The 16,273-nt window shown below is 42.3% G+C and overlaps 1 protein-coding gene across 1 annotated transcript in view; it reads right to left on the reverse strand.

Moving 5' to 3' along the window:
• Nucleotides 1-1,036: 1,036 nt before the first annotated feature.
• The window catches only part of Cycd (cyclin D), a 48,387-nt gene continuing 33,150 nt past the window's right edge, over nucleotides 1,037-16,273 (reverse strand). The window contains exons 3-5 of the mRNA XM_076768592.1: nucleotides 15,584-15,746; nucleotides 9,309-9,454; nucleotides 1,037-6,773 (exon numbers count right to left, since the gene is read on the reverse strand). Of these exons, the coding sequence (XP_076624707.1) occupies nucleotides 6,555-6,773; nucleotides 9,309-9,454; nucleotides 15,584-15,746 (528 nt within the window). The 3' untranslated portion in view covers nucleotides 1,037-6,554. The remainder of the gene's footprint in view (nucleotides 6,774-9,308; nucleotides 9,455-15,583; nucleotides 15,747-16,273) is intronic.

Below are 16,273 nucleotides of genomic sequence, written 5' to 3' on the forward strand. Positions count from 1 at the left end.
ACGCCCAAGTTTGTCGAGAAATCCATCTAGCGTGGACGATACGAACTATTCCACGACAAACTTGGGCGTTTTAGCACCAGAGGGTTTGAGGTCGGTAAATAAGCGCCATCTAGCGTTGGAGATAACGAACTATTCCACGACAAACTTGGGCGTTTTAGCACCAGGGGGTTTTAGGTCGAAAAATAAGCGCCATCTATCGTTGAAAATAACGAACTATCCGCGACAAACTTGGGCGTTTTGCCGTGGATGGCTGTGCAAATCATGTACCACCGATGGGTCACACTTTCTTTAACTCATGCACATTAGGGGCAAACTAAACGGATATTTAAGTAGGCAAGAATGCAGTCACTTATGCCGACACTACTGTAGTTATTATAATGTAGTAAGAAGCTTTGGACACTGTTTATTAATCATTCTGGGACATCCTGCGTAAAAGGTGCAACGACGATGATAATAAATTTCAACTCTGGTCTATGTATATCAGTAGCCAGTCGTAATCGTTATACGTTGTCAGAAATTCCAGGAGTGGTCATCAGCGGTCAGCAGAGGCCAGTGGAGACCTGTTGACAGGAGGTCGGTTATTAGTTGTTCAAGAGCGAGAAGGGAAGTGTGAGCCTTTCTCTTTCGACTCCCACGAGACGGTTCGAACTTACTTTGGGCAGCTTCGGTGAATCGAGAAAGGGGGCATATGTCATTTTGTCTTTGTCGACCCTCCGAGGTCTTTCGTGGAGACTTGGAGTCGTATGCCGATTATCGCGAGGTCGTATTTCAGCTGTTTCTTTTTTACAAGAGCAAGGAAAGGCTCACACTAGCGTTCTTTATCGTTTTCCCAAAATTATGCGAAATGACGAGCTCACGTACAGGTGACTCGTGCGATAGTATATGCCTGCCATCCCCACCACTCTGTTAGACGCTAAGGAAGTTCGTTTGGCCACACTGCTTTAAGCTTTTACGTCCAGTTGTGTTGAAACGTTATTATATCGATAACAAATTGAAGGATTCTTTAAGAAAAAAAAAAAAAGTCACCGAATGACTGTATAAAATACCAATACTTTATTTTTCAATCGACTGTGCGTCGCACCACGCACGGGATATGTACAAAGTCGTCGTACCGTTTCTCCCTTCGGTACAACTCGCGCGCCTACCGATTAAAAAGTTATTTTACGTGCTAGGTTTAAAAAGTAACGCATAAGTGTGGTTGCTTCGTTCTTCGTAATTTTTTTTTCTTTCTTCTATTTTTCTGTTCGCTTTTCTCCCCCCGCCTTTGTTTGCTTCTTTCACGGGCGACTGATTAAAAACTATACATGCTGTTCCGAGCGGTGTATATGCGGTGCCTGAGGTATATCAGTGGTATTTCTATTGCGTTGCTTCGAAAATCGGTAAAACAACTGTGATACGACAAATATACAAAGTAAATACAGATCGATGCGAGTACGCAACTTCGTCGTGTCTGGCAGTGGAATCCGTGTCGCGGAGGAGATAGAGCCTTCAGCCCTTTCGGCGTATGCGTAAAAAAAAAAAACCATCGACAAACAGCGTTACATTCACAATTTTCACGACGACCATATCGAATTTATATGGAGAACGTACAACGTGGTATCGACTATAATCGGTATCGCAAACTCTATTGACTGTTCGAGGCAATTTCCCCAATTCTGGATTACTTCGGAGCCAGACAGTATGGTGGGGGAGTCTTACTCGACGACCCTGAGCGGCCAATGGAGTTTGTCTCGACTTACATGCATGCGATGACGCGTGACGGAGTATAGGTGAAGTCGCGCGCGGCGAATTAACCCTACTCGGCGACACGCACGGTACCGAAGGTGCTCAAGGACCCTGTGCTCGCATCGAACGAGAAAAAACAAATGAACAGTCGGGGGTCAGTGCGATCCCCGGCAAGTGAAAATTCGCTGTGACGTCGATTACAAATCTTGTTCGGCCGTTAAAAGGAAGAAAAGGGTGACACAAGCTCATTCGTGTTCTTACAAAGCTAAAACAGGGGTGGAAATACGGGGTTGTTCGATTGGAACGAGACGCGATTTAGGAACAGGTTCACGAGGGGCACGAGTCTCCGATAGATCTTTCTTGTTCCTCTTAACGAGAGCATTTTTTAATTATTCTCGAGTTCGTCGCATTAACGTAACCTTTTTCATTGATCGGAGTAGCTCTCCTCGATTCTCGACAGTCTGCCTTTTTCTAACGCGTCTACTGTGCATTTCACGAAATAATAACGTAAATTAAAGCAAAATTCAGCAATAGAAAACACCGATCAGTTGTTACAAATAAAAGTATACAAGCAATTATAGAACTCTATTTAATGAGTCTACCAAATTAGTATAAACAGCTCTAAAAAAAAGAAAAAAAAAAAAATTAACGTAACTTGAAGATCCATAGAAACGAACGCAGATATTACGACCAAACGATTAGCATAAATAACTCAGTGACTAAAATAAATACATGCAGGCCACCCCGATTAAGTTAATATAAAAAAAATCGAAAGCATATATAAACAAATACGGAGCTTAAAAAATGATACGAATCAACGAAAGATTGGTACAAAAGGGCGGGGTATCTTGAAAATTATTATAAACGAAAAATACAAGCCTCAAAAATCGCCGCAAATAAACCATAAATCGACACGAACGAATTAAAGGACACTTCCTGTACCGATTGCAGAGCACCTCGTTTCATCTCTCAACTTAAATTATTCCAGAAGCTTCTGTTGCATTTGAAAATAAAAAAAAAAAAAAGAAACAGATTTAATCGGTAGATGTCTGAAAAAAAGCAGACCTTTAACTTCAATTAAACAATGTTGTCAGTTGTTATCGAACGTTGTTAACTTGCACAAAATTGAACAAACATCATCGATAATCGTTTCGAACTCGAGAAAAATCGGAGACCCTGCATCAAAGAACTATCTCTCCCGGCTTGCTCGACGCTTGATCGACGCTTGATCGACGCTTTCCCGATGCGTCCCTCCCCCCCGTCTCTCGACAATTTTCCCACGTTTTCCAAGGTACATAATATACATGTAAAATAGGTTTGCGTGCACAGAACGCGTTTACAGTATGCACGCACTAGTAGTACAAGTAAGAAAAAGGTCAACTGTGCGTACCCAGCCGGGATATGATACAGTTTATATTACTCGATCTCTACGTTGTACTAAGATTTGGTTACTGAAGAGTATGTTACTAACTAGTTTGCTTTGTGGCACTGGGCTATTTCCCATTTTGTTAGTCGGAATGCGGATACGAGCGCGGACGAAACGCGCGTCCCTCGTCGGCGGTCTTTCTGGCCCAACGCGAAAGGAGAAGAGGAACGCGCGTTCCTAACAAAAAAAATGTCCGTCCCCCTCTTTCTCGTTAACTCTATCGACGCTTATTTTTTTTTTTTTTTCTTTTAAGTACTAACAAGTTAATATTTTTTCTGTTTTCTTTTTTTTGGACGATCGTTCATCGATCTTTTTCAGACGTTCGACGTCAGCCAAGCCTCCGACCACTGTCGTTCGAACTCCTGACGCCTGTCGACGACCCCAAATTGTAACTAGTTTGCTACACGCTTCGCATTTTTCTCTGTTTCTTCTTTTGGTTGTATCGGTATACCCTACACTATTTAACAATACAGCTATACACGTACAGTGCTTACAGAACGATTACAAATAGTATACACACAGATCTTCGTTCAGGAGTCTCGAGACCTGACCCTAACGTTAGGTTAGATTACGCGGTTGGAACGACAGTGGTCGAGGTTCGACTCCTTCGGTGCTGCTCATCTTTTGAAAATCTGATGCACTGAAGTAGCGTTCGGAGGATTCTCGTATAAACTGAATAGAAATTTCATTCGGAGTATTTAAAATTTTCGTGTCAGGCCCTCCTCTCTGTTCCCCGCGGCAACCAGGGCATCGAACGAGAAGTGCTACTTAAAATACTTAGTTCCTTTGGGATTTGAACTTGGATATTTTTGTGCCATAGACGGACCCGTCGTTCGTCGAGCTACCGAGACTCGTTCCCGTTTGACTGAATCGTGTGCATTTTGGAGAAGTTAGGAACTAAAGTTTACGTCTTTCCTCGCGGCGGCTGACCACCTGGGTCACAGAATCAGTGAGAATCGCGGTTCAGGGACCTGAATCTTGGTGAATCCTAGAAGCTCAGTGAGAGGTCCGAAATACAGACGCGCCAACAATCGCAGCACCGAAAGTGTGGAATCATCGGGTCCACAGATAAACTCACCCCATCTTGTTTCTCTCGCGCTTCTCAATTCTGTCGCTCTATCTTACACAGACTACGCGTTAACTTTTAATCGTACGCCTCGTATAGCTTACCTACATATGTACAGCCGCGGTACGGGGGGGGACGGAAGCCACGCAGAACGCTAGTTTCGAAAACTGAATCGACGAGGCACCATCGACGCGTGAAATTTAATAGCTCTTTCAGCCAATAAATATTAAACGTTAAAAATCCTAATGGAATTACACATACGTAGTGGGTCATAGTAGAGACATAGTGGCTTGAATCGAGAACATATTATTTTGGGCCTTTGGGTCGGTTACGTCCTGATCGTAGCGCTGGAACGACAGTTGACTGTTCAGTTTTTGAAATCAACCTTTTACAGAAGCTTCCTTTTCCCCGTTTCTCACACAATTACACGCACACAAGACTCACACACCGGCGTTTACAGACGAGCCGACGCGACCGATCTTAGGAACCGACTGGAATAAGCGACGGGTCGCGCCGCACACCCGGGACAAATCATTTGGATAAACAATTAGCGTAAATACAAAAAAAAAAAAAGGGAACTACCGTCTAACGTTCTCTTGCTCTCACGCGCGATTTACACACAATCTTATCCGCGGTTTTTCTTCCCTACGCTCTTTCTCTCTCTATTCCTCGCATGCACGCACGCATACCTCGTGTATATATGTATATATATTCATATATAATCATTTTCATCATATGTATACCTATGTACAAAACACTAAGTGACTCGACATGACTATGTGCATTTCTCCCCTTTCTCGTTTCCTTCGTACCCTCCCGGTTTCTAGTCTCACGGAGGAGGATAATCCGCGCTCCCCTTATTCTCACCCCTCGAAAATTCGATACAGTTGGCGTGGTAGTTTCGTTAGTCGTCCGGCTAAAAATTAAGTGTATAATTCTATTACGAAATAGATGCGTAAAGCGTATTGCATTGCCTTCCCCCAACAGCACGCCTCCTCTCGATTCCTTTCGGTTTCTGTTCTCTTTGTTTCTTCTTTTTCTTCCTATTCGACGATATATGCTCGATAATATCTTCTGCCGACACCCGGGCTCGGAGACGCTTCCGGGCACAAGGGATTCTTAACGAGCGTCCTTCCTCCGAATACGTTTTTCTCACGATTTGTTCAAAATAGAAGTTTCGACACCGAGACACCTGATCTCTTTATGAACTGTCGCCGATCCATCGAGCCCCTTCGGAGATCAATTTCTTTTTACAACCCAAAATCACTGGAAAGCGAGTCAACCGAGAGCCGATATTAACGTGAAAGTTTCAGACTACGTAAAATCGCGCGCAGCGACGTTGCGACATCCGGTTATTATTCCCCTGATTTACTATAATTTTCAGAGTACGTTCTGCTCGATTTTTAAAATAATTTACTTGGAAGTACACTCGTTCTCCAAGAGTAGGCTTGTGATCATCTAACTTTTACTCTCTCGCGCGCGCGAAGCTCCTTCTACACGTTAATTTACTCCCTTCTGGCGGAAAGGATCTAAACAACCGTGAAAAATTCCAACGATAAATGTTGAATCGACCATGACATTCCAGCGAAGAACCCGCGCCTCAGCATCTCCGATAATCCCGTTGCGACACGAACAAAGAAGTCTCTGGAAACTGTAGATCATGATTCGAGACGGACGCAGACTCCGACGAGCAAAAATAAAAAAAAAAAAAAAAAAAAAAAAAACCTAATTCCAACGCCACATCGGGAACACGATTTCCCAAGTAAAAACGCGTACAACTAAATAACAACGAGATCCAGTTGGCGGACCCACCCTTCGCGACGCCGTCTTTCGTCGACTAGCGAGCAAAAGATTCTGAACTGGAGGAATCATGATCCATCCAGGACGTTCCTCTGGCTTTCGAGTAAAAACTAATCTATCCGGACAGCTAAGAAAGCTGGCGGCCCCGAGCTTCCGTACGCCGAATCCTCGAGTAAAAACAAAAAAACAAACGTGACGTGCCCGGAGTCGGGGTTCAGGACAGCCGTGACCCTCTGAACCATAACCCTTACAAATGAATCTTTCGCGTCTAAATTAAAATAATCGACGCAAGAGCGCTTCGCGTTTACTTCTCGAAGACGATTCGCAGAAACGAAGGTAAATATTTAATCGTTCGAGACGTGTTCCATCCTCATCAGGAAGTGTCTTCTTTCTCGAACTTCGCGTCTTCGTTTATTCTGGTTCTCTTCTTGGCCGTGGGTCCTTCAGCGTCGTCGTCGCTGCTGGCTATCGTTTCTTCCCCGGCCTCTAGGCTCAGCAGAGAGTCACCCTGGCCAGAGTTTCCCTCAGCGGCGTCTCTCAAAAATGGACGTCCCTCACGTCGGTCGGCGTGCCCGCCTTCTCGTGTTCCAGGATCTTCTCCTGGCTGGTGATCATCTCGTCCCCCAGCGGCCTCTGAGGGGCACTCGACACGGACGTCCCTGTCACCTGATGTCCGTTTCCGCCAGTCCCATCCCCGCCCACGTGCGCCTGCGACACCATCTCCTCTATCTGTTCCAAGCACCCTTGCAGGTAATCCTGAAATCAAGAAATATCAGGTTACAAAACATCAGACAAGCTTACATCTCTTTGTTCTGGATTATTCTGCTAATTTAACCTGATCCAAACTAACAAAAATCCTCTTATTAAAGTTGAATGAATACTGAGTGCATTTTGTAGCATTAATTTTTATTTCACAAGGATATTTTGTCCAATCTAATACATGTACATGACAATTCTTGATTTACTGAATTGACCTTGTACAATGCATGGTTATAAAACAGCAGACAAGCTTACATCTTTTTGTTCTGGATTATTCTGCTAATTTAACCTGACCCAAACTAACCAACGTTCTCTTATTAAAGTTGAATGAATACTGAGTGCATTTTGTAGCATTAATTTTTATTTCACAAGGATATTTTGTCCAATCTAATACATGTACATGACAATTCTTGATTTACTGAATTGACCTTGTACAATGCATGGTTATAAAACAGCAGACAAGCTTACATCTCTTTGTTCTGGATTATTCTGCTAATTTAACCTGACCCAAACTAACCAATTATTTATTAAAATGAAACGAATATTGAGTGCATTTTGTAGCATTAATTTTTATTTCACTTGCAAGAACAAGAGATATTTTATCCAATCTAATACAACATGTACATGACAATTCTTGATATACTGAATTGACCTTATATTAAACTAGATGGAAGATGATTGTACAATACAGGGTTGTTGGAAGTAAACTTTTGAACAGAGAAAACCTGATATGATTGTATAATGTCTAAAATTATAAGAATTATCAAAATAACCTTAACCTGACCCAAACTAACCAACATTCTCTTATTAAAATTGAATGAATACTGAGTGCATTTTGTAGCATTAATTTTTATTTCACTTACAAGAACAAGAGATACTTTATCCAATCTAATACAACATGTACATGAAAATTCTTGATATACTAAATTGACCTTATATTAAACTAGATGGAAGATGATTGTACAATGCATGGTTATTGGAAGTTAACTTTTGTAAAGAATAAACCTGACGCGTATAATGTCTGAAATTATAAGAATTATCAGAATAACCTCAAAAACTTAAGTTACTTTATCGCGATATGGTTTTCCTTTCCAATGATTTATATTCTTCCTGAGGAGGGGTGAAACGTACAGCCGAAACGTTGAGATAAATAAATTTATTCTCATAACTGAAGTTTGCTCTTGACGACCAAATAAGATACACCCTTCGTGCGATCAAATATTAGGTTAGTTCAGTAACTAAGTCGACCGTTACATCATGTATGTACTGCACGGAGCTATAAAGATTATCCCTGATGCTCAAGATGTGAAATCCGTCTTTTCGCCCATAGAACGAGTTCTCATAATAGTTAAGCTATTATTAACCATTACTTTGCGTGATATGAAACCCTGACCAATACTGAAACGAACTTTTCCAAAATTCCTAATCATTGAGTCCCATTCATATATCCTGCTGCATCTGTGACTAACCCTTTCCTAACTTTCTTTTATTTAACGTCTCTATTACAAAAGAAAGTTCTACGCCAAATCAGTTATTTTCAACATAACCTCGCAAAGTACCCAGAGCGAGGAAAATAGCCAGATTTCTGCGATTTTATTACCGACGAAGGGAAATTTTCAAGAAAGACTTAGAGAAAGAGATCGTTCGCGAATCCAGCCAAGACGTCGTGCAAAAAGTCCTGACGAGGAGAGTGCAGCAGGTGTCGGGCACATGTTTACGCGAAAAAAGGGCAGAGCGAGCGTGACGAGAGCGGGAAAGAGGGCAAAGAGCATCGCGCTATTCGAACACGCGCAGACTATACATTCGTAATGCACCAAGCGCAAATAAAGTGCACGCGTGAATGGCTCGGCATGGGGTCCACGCCCTGTAAACGCGACATTTTTGCCAGCCACATGTGTTTAGGAGCAGGAAGATCATCCTCGAGTCTCTATCTGGCCACCTGCCTTTTCATTCATGATCTAGAATCGTTCGTGCATCAAAGAAATCCGACCAAAGCGGCGATCGTTACAAAATTACAAACACATTTCTGACTTTAGGGGTTAGGTGACCCCTTGGTTAACGAGGTTTTAAAGTTAGGAGACAGTTTTACCAGAGCCTGAGCCTCTTTTCTCATAGACCAGTAAAAATCTGTTAGCTGAATTTAATGGTCAATAATTCAGTTTCATTTATTACAAGAATAGTATGTAAAACTGCAATTATTCATTCGTTATTATTATTCCCCACGGAGTTCTAGAATGCTCCCTCTCCCGCCAATTCTTCGAGACCTATCATTGGCTGAGCGCTAGTACCTGAGAATCGGTTTAATGCGTGCTATTAAAACACGGCGAAAGTCCTGTCTCTTTTATTTCGTCACACATATATGCATTGCGTTTCGCTCGTTTCATGCAAGATGTCGGACCTATCGCGCGATACTTGGGCCGTTGACGCTCACATAAACCGGGTGCAAATGGATTCGCGATTAAACCTATTCCCTGACACTGCTATCCGATGTTTTCTCGAGTGTCGTGTAATAGCATCAACAGGAGGACAAACCTGTTCGATAGCCGTGATACGGGTAAGCTCGTCGAGGAGGCCAGCCAGCCCGTAACCGCTTTTCCCAGTCCAATCGAGACCATGGAGGGCCGCCGCGACGCTCGCCGCCGCGATCATGCTCGGCGTGTACATCGAGAATTTGTACTCTGCAAAAAGAAATTCGTCGCTGCGTTAGTGCGTCAGCAACAACGTGTTCTTAATTCGGTACTTAATCAATCGTCGAAAGTCTTAAACGAAACCATTTCGAACAACGCATCGTCGCATAATCGAGCTTTCCCTAAACCACTTCCGGTACATCTCCCTTTAATATTTCTATGCGAAGGATCGTGATCGCACACGTTCGTTCTTTTTTCGTGCCCGAGTCTACCTGAAAGAACGACGGAAAATTTTGCGCCCGGAAGACGTTGGCCTCGAAGGCCCCGAAACAGAAAAATTCGCTAATAGAACCGCGCAGGTAGATCCCCGGGTCTGAAACGAGATTTACGACGTTGAAAACTGCGGACTTCGGGTTGAGGGGGGAGGGAGGGGGTAGGAGGGGCAAAAGTCCAAAGGTTACCGACAGCAAACACACACTAGTCGCACCGCCCCTCTCGCCCTAACCCCTCCCCCCCCCCCCTCTATATTACGTCCAGTTCGAGCGTGAAAGCTTTTGTCACCTAGTCAGAGTAGCCTGTAAGGGCCGAATCTCCGTGAAACCGGAGAAGCAGACAATTAAGTCGACTGTCCTGGACTGTCTTACAGATTAAATCAGATTGGTTCGTCGCACGCTAATCTTGACCACTAACCGTGATTCCTATTGGCTAGAAAACTACGATCCAGGACTTTCTAACGCCTTTGTTCAGCTAGCCACTTCCTCGAACGATGAGAACATCCTTTTTTGCGAACGCATCGTTCTAAAAGTATCTGGATTTTTGTGCTAGATATTGAGTGTACTCAGCGATGGAGAATAATAATAAAACGCTATAATAGGACCTTCACCACGACTCTCTAACCGTAACGACGCTCCACGCTCGCGTCGTCGACTAACCTAACCTCAATCTTAACGGTCCCCGCGGTGAACTACGCGTAAGGCGCCAACATTTGAATTAGCAGTAGATAGCAAATGTTTTCGTTGTTCAAAAGTGGAATTAAGAAATTGATTTATAAATGCAGGAGGGGGCTATGAAAGTATCTCGTGGAAGAGAAAACCGCAGACTGTCATTTTAGATACTGGTGACTCTTGGTCGTTTCAGGTTAGCAATATTTATCTTCCTCCGCGAGAGGTCTCGTGCGCGTTTTGTCCGAATTTTTCACGAACGCGAGGCACTAATTCATTCGCGGGAAAGACGGGAACAGGTTCCACGGGCGACCGAAATGTCCCGTGGACGAGCTGAAATTCAACAGTGCGCGCTCGCACAGACGGCTGTAATAAAGCCATTAAGAATGGAATTCCGCGAAGCCGCTCTTAAATTTGCAGAGCCGCGAGAGTTCGTTTTGCCTCGCGCAGGTGCGTCCCTCTGCCCCGTGGACGGGGAATTATTATTTGAGGACGACATTCCAGCTACGAAGACCACCCCCATTGATCGATCTCTCGGGGCATTTATGACCGTTTCTCTTGACAATTATATCTCCGTGCGGATGTACTGCTTTCGAACTTTCCATCCTCGCCTCCTCGATCGATCCTCTACTTTTCTTTGGTGCCCGATTCTTTCTTGGTTTTAGAGATTTTAATATTCCAGGTTGGCAATTGCGAGCGTATTCCAGTCGCCATTTTTTATTGGAATGGTAGAACCGTTGCGTTACACGAAAGCAATTTACAAAGCATTTTATAAAGAACGATACGCGCGGATTAATCGTAGAATTCATTTTCGGATGATGGATGGAAATCGTAACATTGTAAATTAAAATTACTTGAATAGACAAGAAAATAAAAACGCCCATGCATGAATGTAATATTTTTCTTTTGTCGAGCCTTTCTGAAACTTCCTCCACTCATATTTCATTTTTCTCGAGCTCTTTGATATTTCCTCGTTTTATTTCCCATTCATTTCCTTATCTTGACGACCTCTTTTCATCTTTTCTTGGGTCACCTTTCAGTTTGTTTTGCTCATTCTCTCTTGGCGGTTCTTTTTCAAGCTTCTCCTGCTTACATTCTACTTTTCTTTGGGCTCTTTTTAGTTTCTCTTTTTCTGCTCCTTTTCTTCTTGCATCCACCTCTTATAGCCTTCTTTTCTCTTCTGTCGTTTACAGGTAAGCACTGGCATACACGGAAAATAAATTAGCGTGTAAAAGAGTGGGAAAATATAAGATTTAAATACAGAAAACAGAAAAATACTAGACAAGAGTGAAAAGTACCTAGGACAGTCGAAAGAGAGGTTAGGAAAATTGGCGGGAAAGTGATTGTATATACAAAGACAAGAAAATAGGAGAATGTATTACAAGAATGAGGAAGATAGAAGCAGTAGAAAGGTTAACAGAAGAAGTTAAGTATACAGAAGAGAGATGAGTTGTTAACTCCATGCCTTGTAACGTCGAATCAGACTCGTGGTTCATAATTAGGGTTACCAACCGTATCTTTTTTAAGAGTACATGAACCTCCCCAAGATGGTAGAACAACGTGCTATTACTTTTCACTTATCAGAGTGAAACGTATTCTTTTTCAAACGACAAAATATACAGATTAGATTATCCAACCAAAATTTATTATTGTGCATATCGCAGGTTTTCCTAACGCTCTAGTTATCCATGTATGTTCATTGAAGGTAGTCTGGTTAGTTTTCAATGGGAAAAATACTAGAGGTGGACAATCTTAAAGGTAATCCATCCTGCGTTGGCTGATTTTTCTAATTTTAGCGCTGCTCTAATGTACAAGTTGATCATTAAATATAGATAGCGCGGTGGTCCTTCCGTGGGGTAAGGACGAGAAAACGAAAGAAGGTAATAAAAAAGAGGCAAAGAGGTTCAGAGACCTTCCGCGATTCAAGGAAGCGGTCGGAATTCGTGGCGCCGTTTGCTTCTCTTTTCGCCGCTGAAAAAGAGGGTCAAACGACTCGAACTGGGCCCCGTCGACTACCTAGTTTGGCTCGTGAGAAACAATCACCGTCGTTCTAGTCTTTTCTCCTTCCCCAGCCGGAACCAGGCAGCCAACCAGACGACGAAGGACGATGGTCCTTGCTTTTTGCCATTGACGGTTGTAATAACAACCGACTGGCAGCGGCCAGGAGGGATTTAAACGTGTCTCGATCTCGTCGTGTCCCTTCTTCTTCTTCTTCGTCCGCCTCTTCTTTTGGTCCCCTTGTTTCTTTCGAGTCGCGGCTTTCCAAGGAGAAGGCGCGCTTCGCCAATGATTTCGATCACTTCTCTCGACTCTCCTCTTGTTTTCGGAAGACATCGATCCGCCGGGCCGATTGCGATAATTGTAGAGGCGAAATACCCGAGAGGGGTTCCTTCTAATTGATGAGCTCGTTTCCAAAATATCTGAACCGTCCTAGCCGACCCAACGGGATGGAATTCGGGCCCATTATGACGCGAACCCGAATTTTATTATTTCGCGTTCCAGCACGAGGTTCCTGAATAAATTATTCCTGTTAAAAACCAAAGTTTCGCTACTTCGAAAGAAATAGCTTTCGTAGGAGAAATAGAATATAATTTGAGGTTCTTAAACAAGATTCTGGAGCGTGTTTATTATATTTTGAAATTTATTTGCGTTGGATATTTCATTTTGCTCGTGTCTGGCTGACGGGCATTACAGCTCGGGCACTTTTGTTGCTCCATTGTCGTTTCAGGTTCTATCTATAATTGTATGCGCGCATGACCCATTAAGCTAAAAGAAAGAAGCGCAGAGGAATCGATTCGACGTAGTTACGTGATGGTTTCCGCCGGGTGCAATATACGATGCACAAGCATATTCATTAACGCGTGAGTTAACGATGCACGTTCCCGATTGTTTACGACACCGTGGCACGGTTCTAACGAGGCTGACAATGAAGGCCCGGTGCATAAGAATTGCATTTCAAATCGCGCGCTGCGTGACGCGATTATAACTTTCAATAAGCACCCAAATGTCTCAAATCTGCGACAAGCGTCCAAGATGGGGGTGGATTAGTATTACTCAAGACTTTCCATTAATGAAATTAGCCCAGCTTGAAGAACATCAATTGTTTGGTCAAAATAGGGAGTGGAAGTTGCAAAAGTTACAGAAGGAATTTTAAATCTTTTTGGGAACAGAGTATCTTCGTTTGGAAGGCAACCAAAGTAGGAGATATAATACTCTGATTGGAAACTTTGAGGAAAAATTTTAATGGGAGATTCTAGAGGCCAAAATAAGACGAAAATCAAGAATACCAATTTGTTGATTGAGGCTTCGTTAAAAAGTTATTAACAATTAAATTCAAAATTTTCAAATCGTTCTGGAAAAATTATTTTCGGTTGCAGAGGTCAATTACAATCATTTTTGGTGAATAGACATACCCCCGAAATCCTACCCATTTTCTAGAAAAAAATTCAAGAAGGTGTGAAATTTTTCGACGAAATTAAAATATTTCAAATCGTTCTGAAAAAAATATTGTTAGCTGTGGGGGTCAATTACAATCATTTTTGGTGAATAGACATACCCCCGAAATCCTACCCATTTTCTTGAAAAAAATTCGAGAAGGTGTGAAATTTTTCGACGAAATTAAAATATTTCAAATCGTTCTGAAAAAAATATTGTTAGCTGTGGGGGTCAATTACAATCATTTTTGGTGAATAGACATACCCCCGAAATCCTATCCATTTTCTAGAAAAAAATTCGAGAAGGTGTGAAATTTTTCGACGAAATTAAAATATTTTAAATCGTTCTGAAAAAAATATTGTTAGCTGTGGGGGTCAATTACAATCATTTTTGGTGAATAGACATACCCCCGAAATCCTACCCACTTTCTAGAAAAAAATTCAGTACGAGTGAAAATTTAAAAGTTAATAACTTTTTAACGAAGCCTCTATCGACAAATTGGTATTCTTGGTTTTTGTCTTATTTTGGCCTCTAGAATCCCCCATTAAAATTTTTCTCCAGGGGTGGCCCAACACCCTGTAAATAATTGCTAAATACTTCATGATTGCTTCAAGTTAAAGTTTTTAACATTTTTTATGAATTACTTCAAGATATGGATCTCGATATGGTTCTTCATATTACTTATGGTATAAAAGAAACTATAATCTTTTAAAAATAATTCCACAGTTAATTATAGTCTTAATATAATTAAGAAAGGAATAGAAGAGTTAAGTGATAATTATCCTTTCTAATGAACGTTCGTTCCACGTATTTCCAGGATACCAGACGCTACAAGTGTATTAAAATCAAATTCAATTAAACCCTTGGAAGCGTATAATTACGATCAAAAGGGCTATCGTTCTTTAAAAATATTCAAACGTGCGACTGGGCTCGAGTTATGTGATTGAAAATAGAACAAATATTAAAAGTTCGCTCGTGCTGCATTCTTAGTTATGAATTTATGTAATATTCCACCGTTCAACCGTTACACATGAATTTGTTTCTTTTGTTAATTATCCTTATCGCAACAACTGCAGTATTATGAAAATTATACCCATAAGACGCCACGAGTCTTAGAAACTCGCCATAATCATTTCATATACGAGGAAAGTAGAACGAATTATAATTTTCCTTTAGCTAACACTGTTGTTCGCATTTTAAAAAACTCCTTTCGACGTTCGCAATAATGTTTAATCCACCGGGTGATGACATTTGTACGTTATGCACGTACGCTATGCGGAAATCCTGTAGTCGCATTTTTAACCGTATTCATGGAACGCCCATAGGCGTCAGTCGCATGCGGTACACTGACCAACCGTGCATAAATATCCACGGTGTCGAAAAGAATAAACGAAACCTCTACCTACGACACGAACGAACATAACCTAACTCGGTGACACGAATACGAATAAGTAGCATATAAACGCCTCGCACGGATAAAATAAAATAAACGAAGATTGGAACCTTCGTCGAAAAGAAACATTCTAACCTCAAAATGTTCAGAATGGAACCTAGACTTCCGTAAACGCCGAATGGAATTTTCACGATCGCGTTTCTCACGAAGGTCCGACGTGAAAAGAGAAGAAGACGGAAAGAAGACCGGATTTTCCAGAAAGCGAACTACAACCTAACCTAACACAAGCGAATCGTTCGTATCCACGGATCCCCTCGAGTTTTCCATGGCGAGGCGAGCGCGCGTTCGCATGCGAACTCGTCCCACATACATAAATACATATGCAGTTCGGTAATCCCGATCGTTTCTCACCTCTGGCGCTGAGGGCGATGAAGGTCTGCGCGTGCCTCGTGACCATCGCCAAGTCCCAGGTACGTGGCACCGGCAGTCTGCTGAGGATGTGCATCAGGAAGTCACCGGGCGTCACTGCGGATAATTCCCACTTCAGCTTCGAGACGACCAGCTGTTCCCACCTCTGCAACAGTCACGAGAGAGAACGCGTTTAGGGCTGCTTCGTTATTGACTGCTCGAACGATGCCGCCATTTCTTTTATTTTATCAACGGGGGACGTGTGTGGGTGGATAGTGGGATGTCGTAGACAACGTTTACACCGTATAGACTACAGATGCCTCTATGGCCACGTAACGAGGCGAGGTTATCATTTATGATACAAATCGTATGGATATCCTCCATTTTCTAGTATTCATAGAAAGCACCAAACATCGAATGTAATATCTTTTGTACTAACTAAGGGAAGCAAAATATATTTATATTTAATTTGCCTTTACGATAAATTTCATCCAAACGTATGTAGAGATATGTTACGTGAGGTTATGTGAGGTGTAGGATACCCTTATGAGATATCCGACCAGTACTACACGTCTTATGCATTTACAACACTCCGTGCTACACATTCCAGGTGTACATTGGATATCCTTATCGTTCATTCTTGCGCATTGTTCCCTTTATAAATTAAACATCCCCCCATTATCCCGGAGAGAT

This window comes from Colletes latitarsis, chromosome 7 (genome assembly GCF_051014445.1).
Source record: "Colletes latitarsis isolate SP2378_abdomen chromosome 7, iyColLati1, whole genome shotgun sequence".
NCBI lineage: Eukaryota > Metazoa > Arthropoda > Insecta > Hymenoptera > Colletidae > Colletes > Colletes latitarsis.